The sequence below is a fragment of the Hyposmocoma kahamanoa genome, unplaced genomic scaffold, assembly GCF_003589595.1.
Source record: "Hyposmocoma kahamanoa isolate Upper Pololo Valley unplaced genomic scaffold, ASM358959v1 120, whole genome shotgun sequence".
Lineage (NCBI taxonomy): Eukaryota > Metazoa > Arthropoda > Insecta > Lepidoptera > Cosmopterigidae > Hyposmocoma > Hyposmocoma kahamanoa.
Genome location: NW_020653415.1, coordinates 1,858,240 through 1,868,152, shown reverse-complemented (window position 1 = coordinate 1,868,152; position 9,913 = coordinate 1,858,240). Strand labels below are relative to the sequence as shown.

Below are 9,913 nucleotides of genomic sequence, written 5' to 3'. Positions count from 1 at the left end.
GGCGGCGTCAGTGCGTAGTGTTGTTCCTGTTAATCAAGATTGCTCGACATTATTACGATATTTTGCAAAAATCCGGTAGCGTCAATCGGCCTGTTCGTTTCGTCGTGATGACTTTATCAAATTATATTTGCTCGATCAATGCTATTCTATTCATTCAATCAATCCGATCAATCAGTTGGAGTTACAAAGTGGGGGAGGGCGCACGCCGTGGTCGTTGCTGTAAACAAGAGCCTATTAGCTGGGGAAATGTCTTCGAGGACGGGAAACTTTAAAAATCCATTCTCCAGACCATGGATGACCGAGACAGGTGCAGCGGCTGCGGCAGGAGGCTCAGGATCCATTGGTTTGAAAGGCGTAGTGGCCGGCGGTATAACTGGTGGCATTGAAATTTGTATTACATTCCCCACAGAATACGTAAAAACACAACTGCAGTTAGACGAAAAAGGTTAGTGTGATGCACTATTCACTGTTTACTGACACTTTCATTCATAATTTGTACCAAATTACACTAAAGGCGTTATTAGTAAACATCAATACTGAATCCGATCTATTTATAATTTTCGCTAAAAATACGAAAATTTTGCGTCATTCCGTGGATTTTCGTAGTTTATTTCAATTCGGGATCGTATGGTTTCGTTTGACGCTAGTGCGAATATACTGTACCCAATTAGCATCAAATTACAATTGAGGTTACATAGCACAATAAATAACAATTAGTGCACACTTGGAAGTGTTCTGTGAAAACGACACCTCGAAGCGATCGTTTTCTTGTTGGACTTTGTTCTTCTGAATGGTTATGTCAGTGCATACACACCGACACAAACACGAACAATATTCTTCGAGGTCGTCATTACTCCCAAGCAACAAAATTGTTATTCATTTATTCCTCGGAAACCTATTCATTCATTTACCGCAACAATGTATTCATTTATTGGAAAATACAAAAATTCGTTATTCTGTTTTCGAAATCAAATAAATGTTCTAGAAATTGTTTCCAGATCGTTAGTGTCGTATAGTGTCTAATATCAACCTTAGATAATGTAATGATTTAAATTAATTAGTAATTGCCATCTAAGTAGATTCTGATTGGAAGTAATTATATATGCTTCAATCTTTATTACCATGGTAGTAAGTTATTGAATAACACCTCTAGATAAATTGCAAAATTAGGTAAATACATATTTCATTTAATTTTAGACTATATACTCAACATTTTCCATAAAATATTGAACTTTATTTCATTAATTACAAATAGAGAGTGTTTTTATATAAAAACATGCTTGAGTTTGTATTTTGTTCTAAATTTAAATTATTTTGTTTATTTGACACTTACCCTTGAGCTGTAAACAACATAATACAATTTAGTACCACAAGGAAAACATAAGGAAGAACATTGAACTCGGTTATACATTCACTTCTTATTTACTATATAACTACACAAAAGGATTAACTATTATAAATTGCAGATTTCCGACCACCTTATGACTTTTGTTTCTTAACATTTTGTACTGTAAATAAATAGTATACTATAATAAGAAACCAATTTCTAGTGGTAATCTTTGCATAATTAACCATGGTCATAAAATCTTTACTATGCAAAATTATAATTTCAAATTGCTCAATGCCTGCATGTTGCAAAAGATATATGCAGCTTCTTAGATTTTTGCGTTTACTACACATTGCTAAACAACATAGTTAAGGACTTTACCATCTCATTCAGCCATGGACGTCAACAGACAAAATATACGCAATTTAGACCCCAAAAAGTAGCTTCATTTTCAACTTTAACAATATCTTAAAAAAAAGCAATTTAAATTACAAATCAAATCAACTGTAAGAAATTGTTCTTACTTGACTACTCCAGTAAGAACAATTTCTCACTCTCATTTGGACTACTCCAGTAAGAACAGACAGTTGACTTGATTTCTATTTTAAGCTACAGCTACTTCAGCTTAATACATGACATTGGTTATTGTTTTGGCCCTAGGCAAGGGAGGAATTGCCTGTATTGAAATGGATTGAGCAAATGTCAACCAATTGTGGTGTTGAATTTCACTGTAGTTATAAATCTGTAGAAAACAATTTTAGTCTATGTTCACAGGGTATTCGGCTTAGTCATGGAACTCTACCAAGTTCTATATTTCCCAAACAGCACAGAATAGATATTTGAACTAACTGAATGAAAAAAAAAATTGAAAATATTATATTTTATATATGTATAATTAGATCTTTTTTATAGAACACTTTTAATAGAGCTGAAAATTTTTTGGTGTCTTGAAAATAAATAAATATGATTATATTTAATATCAAAATCCTTTTGTGATATTAATACTAAATATTATTTCATTAAGTCAACAACCTGTATATCTGGTAAATAAAATATTTGTCATTGTCAGAGCTGTTAGCATGGTCATATCACTGTGATAAACACAAAATAAATGTTATGAAGTCACCCTTGCGCCACTAATCTTAGATTTAAACTGATAATACTGTCAGTTCAAACTGGACTCTAAATGGAGCTACAGTGCTGCTATATTGTTTAGTTTAAAACCCATTATAATTTAAACAGATCTATTTAGAGAGATTTAGCGAGAAATTCACTATGTGTGTACTATGCAAATAGGTACTCAAACTATTCAACTCAGTTTTCTTTATCTCTCTCTATGTACTTCTTTTTCTTCGTCTCTATTTATCACTTTCTCCTGCTTTATCTATATTTTTGAGGACATTTCCTCGAAAATATGAAAAGTATGGAAAGTAAAGAAGATGATTTTCCGCATAAATCGCATAGTCAATAGTACGCTTAACAAAGCAATTATGTATAGCAATACACACTAGTCCTTATTATACGAGCATAAACTTCAATTTGAATCTCCAGTTAAAATGTCGACGTGCTGCTTTTCGTATCTACAAAAGGCCTTAAAACTAGATAATTCATGTATAAATAATTAAAATACTAACACTTGCTTAGTTACTTATTAAAAAATGATTAATTAAATTATCATTTTTATACCAAAGACAATAATATATAATATGATTCTTTTATATGAGACTGAAGTTATTCTGAAAACAAAACCTTAACACACATAAAATGTTAGGGTACCATGTGACTTGCTAACGAATGTATTTTTCACCTTACTGCTAAAATACACCCAAATACATAATAGTTAATTGTTACGCAAGGCTGCAAAGTATTGTTTGATGCGAGATCTTGTATTTAAACTTGAGTAAGCGAAGGAGACTAAGGCTACTAATAGAGTTCTAGAATACGACCCTAAGGGCCGTATTCAAGTTACTTGAAATCATACTCAAGTCCTGACATGAGCATTGAGTAGAGTTCTGAAATACGACCCTAAGATTGAAAAATAATGATTTCAAAAATAGAATACCGAGCGTAGCGAGGGTTTCAAGCCACGAAACGTAACACAACTTTGCTGCCGAGCGAAACCCACAACTTTACAGCTCACCACACTCCGGACACTCCATACAACGATCGAAAATTATTTACCTACTACTACTGCATATAGCAAGGCGCTATCTGCACACGCGCGAATGTGTGCGTGAAGTGGCAGGGTTACCCATCACTTGCTCGTACTTATTATGTTACGTGGTCAAAGCGGCAACATAGCGAAAATTCTAACGCGATCTCATTATCGATAATTCTATTATAGAATCCTAATAATTATACATGTTCCTTACGTATTTATATCGATATAATATTATATTTTATATTAATTCACTAATTAGAATAATATTGAAGATTTATTTTAAAAATATATTATTTTGGACAACTTTATCATTACCTAGTTAATAATTAGGTATATTTACTACGTAATATTTATCGGCAATACAAAATTTAAAATCCTAGAACTAATAAATCTGTATTATATATATCTGCACTAAAGAAAACAATAACTGAATGAGTCTCAGACATTTTTTATTTACTTCGTTTTTTGAAAGATGAAAATCTTTTCAAACATACAAACAAATTTCGTAATGAATAAATGACAACTATATTCCAACACCAAAGCCGTCTTAGCGCGAAAACGGCTCGCCGACAGCCTTGTACTCGTTCAGTCAACATGACCGTCAATGTGCGGGGCGTGGTGCGGTATTTAAAGCTAGGGAGGGGCGGAGAGTGTCCGTTCTCATTACTTATTTGTTCTCTGACCTCATTATAGCGAGGAAAAGGGTAAATAAAAGTTTAAACAAATTTAGTTATCGTTGTCAATTTAATGTCAACAATAATAAGAATAAAATTTACCAACGGTTTTATATTACATAATGATTTTTTTTATAGAAAGAAAAAATTAAGTGCACCAAGTCAATCGTCAAGTTCGCATTTCAATAACCTTTTTTTTTCAAATAATTCAAAAATTTTAATTAAATTTTTTTTTTTTTTTTTAGAAAAAAAATTTCTAGCGTGCAAATCGCTTTTGCGTGTTTGAAGGCATTGGAAATTGTTTTATAATTCTTACAGGGTCTTGTGGGATATACTTTAAAAAACATCATTGTCGATCGGCACGTGTCTCTACATAATATCATCACGCTGCTTCAATATGGCTACTAATTTTATTAACACGTGTTTTGAACCATGACAAAAAAATCTTTTTTATATATATAACATCAAGTGGCGGGACGAACAAGTCGTGCGCTTGATGGTAAGCTACATGCCTGTCCATAACAATTGCAGTACCAGTCAGAGCTTTAAATTACAAAGATCTGAGGGGCACGATCAGGGAGACACAAGTTGACAAGTCCCATGTGCCTCTTCAAAACCGTAACACACTAATGCTGACATTATTGCTTGGCAGCAGAAATAGGTAAGGTGGCAGGACTTGCCTGGACGAACTCTTTCTCAAAGAGAAACTGCTAATGTAAAGTAAATAGAACTTTATGATAACGTGCGAAGAACCCAACTTCAACAATTTAGATGATAAAACGTAAATAAGTAAACAAAAAACTCGACTTTAAATCGCACCCTCAAATAATAAGTGACTAAATTCGAAAAATACTTTTTGGGAAACTTACAAATTAGATTTAAGAAAAAAATAACGTATTTTTTATAGATACGCAGTATCAGCCATATATTATGCCATTTGACTAAGACAAACTTGCATTTGATGTGAAAACATTATATTATAATTATAAAGTCTAATCTACTTCATTTCACTTTTTGTTTATGTCGCTCCATTATTGTGAGAAATTATATTGCCAATGTCACGGTCGAAAGAAAGAAAACCCAAAAAAAAAAAGCACACTGAGCTCTATTGTGACATTAACCGGTGTTAATAAGTTGGTCCACGAGGGTCCTTACTTGAGAGTTTAAAACAAAAGACAGCACAAACAAAATTTCTAATCTAATACTTTTATTTCGTATTTTGTCAGTTTCACTTAAGCGAAAACTCATCGACATGAGTATCCTCCCCATTCTTACGTAGGTATGGTGCGTAGAGATCAAGGTTTACCAAAGATAGCTGGAGCGCAGCATATGAGGTAAAAACTGCCAAGCTGAAATGGGCTAGACACGTCTGTCATCCGATAAAATGGCATGATGACTTGAACGCATATACGTATAAAAAGACTGGCCTAACATTAAGTCAAACAGGGAGCTGTGTAAGTCGAGCGGAGAGGTCTTTTCTCAGCAATGGGACATTCCCGGTTCTGAAAATACCGAGAAATCCCGGTACTGGCGGGGTGCAATCAGTTCCGATATCGCTATTATACTAGATTCCCGGTACTCCCGGTATAGCAAGGGACTACTTACCTACCTAGCTATGAGTAATATCGCCCATTGGCAATTTCGCACGGGCGCACGTTACTGCCATTATAATGCTACTTACACTTATTATCTCTCAAAATGAATATTTTTAATAAAAACCTTTAGTTTGATAAGAGAAAGAAGCTTTTCTTTCTTATTTATGGTATTATTATTACATAAATTATTGAATAGGTACGGATAACCCGGAAAAAGCATGCTGTTTACTAGTTACAGTTTAACCTTTTGGCTCAAGAAGCACCGGGAATGCCGGGGGTACCGGTACTGAGCTGAGTCTAGCACCGGGAATCAAAATTGTATAATTCGGACCGGTTCTGCAAGCCTAAGACACAATAAACTAATTAAAAAGTATTTCCCAAAAAATGCAACTTTTGTCACTTTATTATTGAAGGTAACAAATGTAAAAATTACAGCAATGTTAACACGATAAACAAAACCGTGGATTAACGTTCATGCGAATGTACGTTACCTCGAAAGATCCAACTTTCGACTTTTAAATAAAATTCAACCAAAAACATCATAATAAAGGTAAGACAAAATCCCTAGGCTATTAACCTTAGATTATGTTCAGAGTAAACCAACTTGACCTACAAAACGCAATCATGGCCCTGTTACTACATTTAAATGTTTATGACTCTTATTATAGAGAAACAGAGTCCATTTTAAAGTAATCTCGATAGAAAAAACCTATACGGGTAAACCCTTTAACGTCTTACTGTTGTCACAAGTCTCATTAAACATGATGACGTTAGGCCACTGCATTGGTTGGGTTATACCAGGGTTTCTGATTTCTCGACATATTTCTGCCCGTGTTCACATGTTTTCTCAAGTTGTTCGAGTTTTTTTTTAAACCTTAAAAATCAGCTTAGTCAACTATAAAGACAAACAAAAACAAACTCACTTTATAATAAAATCTACATATTTTATTTATTTATGAAATCTTCGTTGTTATTATTAAATCAACCTGTTGTAACCACATAATTCTTGGGAACATTTATAAATAATCAACATTTAGCTATTAGGTACAATCAACTGAACAAAATAAAACAAATCACATTACAAACAAATCAATATTACAAATAAAGACGCATCTTATGAAAAAAAATACAAAACGATCAACAAAAATAAAAACATCTAAAGTGTGATTATATAATACTCACACATCAAGCTTATCGAGGTGATCAAAATCATTTTTTTATTAAATCAACTTCAGTCTTTTAATTACATAATCTTTGGAAAATTTATAAATAGTCAACATTTAGCCATTACAATCTACTTAACAAAACAAAACAGTCACATTTGACACACACAATATTTATAATTATAAAGTAAATTTTTCAGTAATTTAAAAACTTAATTTGATTTCTCGAATTCTCGAGGATATTTTTCTCGTCTCGGAGTTCTCGAGTCGAGAAATCTCGAGCGAAACCCTAGTCCATACAACTAATAATATAATTGGGAAATGAAACTATTTTTTCGGATCTAAAGGTGGTTTTCCACCAGGGAGGCGAGACGAGACGTGAAGAGAATTGGAATCTCGCGAAATTCCGCCAAAAATTGCCATCGATAGCTCGTGCTGTGATTGCGGATAGTCAAAATTCAGTGCTCTTCAGTTCATCTAGCGATAAATACGCGGCTGAAGTAACATGTCCCATAAATTATAATTATTAAAATATGTTAACGGAAGAAGAATCAGATGAAACCATCTTTTAATAAATTCCAAATCGTACGTACCCCACAAAATCGCGACTGGTAGCCATCGCGAGCTCGCGCGAGACCGTGCGTACCGCTACGGTTCAATATTACATCAACAAATATTTCCATTCTCGCCTCGTCAATCCAGACCATTTCCACCGAAGATGGGTTTGGAGTTCCTCGCGTCCACGACACGTAAACCACTTTTAATCGCGTATATTTGTTTTCTTTTTGAAACAAACTAAAGTTTCGGGGCCTTTAGAAAACTTTTAGAAAAGTTTTAGCGCGGCTGCATGCCACACTTTCACGTACATTAAGGGCGAATTTGAATGCTATTTACTAGGCAACAACATTGAAATTCCTCGGAATAATAGAACTGCGCGGACGCCGCATAGACCAAAGACAAGCCAGACTCACCGCGCGCCCTGGACGCTCATTTATATTAAAACGTAAAAGCTAAATGAATAGAGCGTATTTTGCCATGGCAGTTAGAGCAGTTAGTGCGATGCGGCTATACGCTGATGTCGAATAAACGTTTACATGTCCCATTGTCATGACTGACTGTAGTGGTAGTTTAGGGGAAAAAATAGATTTTTCTTTGTGTTCGATGTTTTTATTACTAATTTTAAGAAACAGTACTCTAGCCAAATTCGACATAAAAAGTTTATCGTTGCTAGGCAAACAAAAAGTTTTAAACATTTTAAAAAAAAAGAACATTTTTTTAAAATGGTTATTATATAAGCTCAATTTATTTTGCGGGGAAACGTAGTAGAAGCGAATTTTTGTAACATAGCATAATGAACTTTATGATCAATTGTGTAATATACAAACTAGAAACGAGCCAAAATCTTCCGCGGTATGCGCGAGAATTCCGCGGAAGATTTAGGCTCGTATCTAGTTCTGCCGTCCGCTAACTAAAGCTAAGTGACAAAACTTATTTTTGAGATTTCATAAAAAACCGTAACCCAGTTTTAGAATATTGATATTATTTAATGATATTTCAGCTATGCATCGTTAGGATAAGTTTATAAGTCAAACACGTTCACTAATTTTAACTGTTTTTAAAAGATAATTTTGTGCTCTATTTTTTGCTATTTAAAACGGTTATTTGACCATTTGTCACTTAACCGTATTTTAGTTAGTGACCGGCAGTATTCGCTTTGACTCTGTTCCGTCGCAACATAAATTGAGCCTTAAGTAATTTTGAGACTTAAAATAGGTAATTAACATTTATCTGGCCAATGTTTATTATAAAATTTACGAAAACAATTATTCAGTTTGTGATCCTATTTACACTTATTGCAAGATAGCAGATAAAGGTAGATGAAAAGAAACAAAATTGTAAAATTTTATTTTATGTTAATTTACGACATACCCAGAATTAATTTCCGATTCTGAACTTAAATTACTATTCGAACTCGAATGTTTACAATCCCACCTTTCAAATGAAAAAATAATTAGGGATGACACAGTTGTACAAATAATCATTTTCTGGTGATTTTTATGTTGGTTCCAAATCCCTTACTACTGATTTGAAACTTCTATTGAATAAAATTTAACACAGACATGACTCAAGATTAGTATTATCAATAATTCAATAGCCTAATCGATTTTCGGGGAAAAATATTGAAATTGTGGTAACTGTAAAACAGTCTTGAAGTGAAACCCCTAAAAGTCATATGTTTTTGTTTGTTGTCTATTATTCTACATCGAATTTGAAAATGGTGAAATAAGAATGAAACTATTTTTCCGGATTTAAATCGCGTATATTTGTTTTTTCAAACAAACCGACGTTTCAATTTTAAGTTAGTAATACTAAATAATAGTAAATATATAAATATATATAATATAATATATATAATAATAATAAATATATATAATAATAATAGTAAATCAAAAGCGATTTAAATCCGGAAAAATAGTTTCATTCCTATGTGTAACAATCGCGAAAACCTAAGAACTCGATATGGTGAAATAATTTCACAAAAAAATAAGTTAATATCTTGGTAATAAGACGTAATGTTCATTAAAATAATTATTATAATATTTTTTCATAAATATACCACGAATGTTAATTTCAAAGTACATGTTATGCTTGTTATATTCTTGTGCTGTATCGTGATCGAGCTTCATGATAATCCTATAAGAAACTATAATTCCCGCTGATCGTAACGTATCGTAGATGGTTATACAAACAAATATGATTCTATTTTTACGTTACCGTAACTTTTAGTGAAAATTCCTTTTGACTTTCAGGTGGTACTAAAAAGTACTCTGGCATAGTGGACTGCGTGAAAAAAACTGTCCAGGGACACGGATTCTTCGGTCTTTACAGAGGTCTCAGTGTGCTCTTGTATGGATCTATACCCAAATCTGCGGTCAGGTAAGGCTTTATAATGATAAATTATTTTATTTAAAAAATGGAGGAGGTTCTAAATT

The 9,913-nt window shown here is 33.0% G+C and overlaps 1 protein-coding gene across 1 annotated transcript in view; it reads left to right on the top strand.

The window, feature by feature from the left end:
• Positions 1-208: 208 nt before the first annotated feature.
• Positions 209-9,913, top strand: part of LOC113240116 (putative tricarboxylate transport protein, mitochondrial) — a 33,766-nt gene continuing 24,061 nt past the window's right edge. Inside the window, exons 1-2 of the mRNA XM_026477338.1 lie at positions 209-445; positions 9,731-9,857. Coding sequence (XP_026333123.1) covers positions 247-445; positions 9,731-9,857 — 326 coding nt within the window. The 5' untranslated portion in view covers positions 209-246. The remainder of the gene's footprint in view (positions 446-9,730; positions 9,858-9,913) is intronic.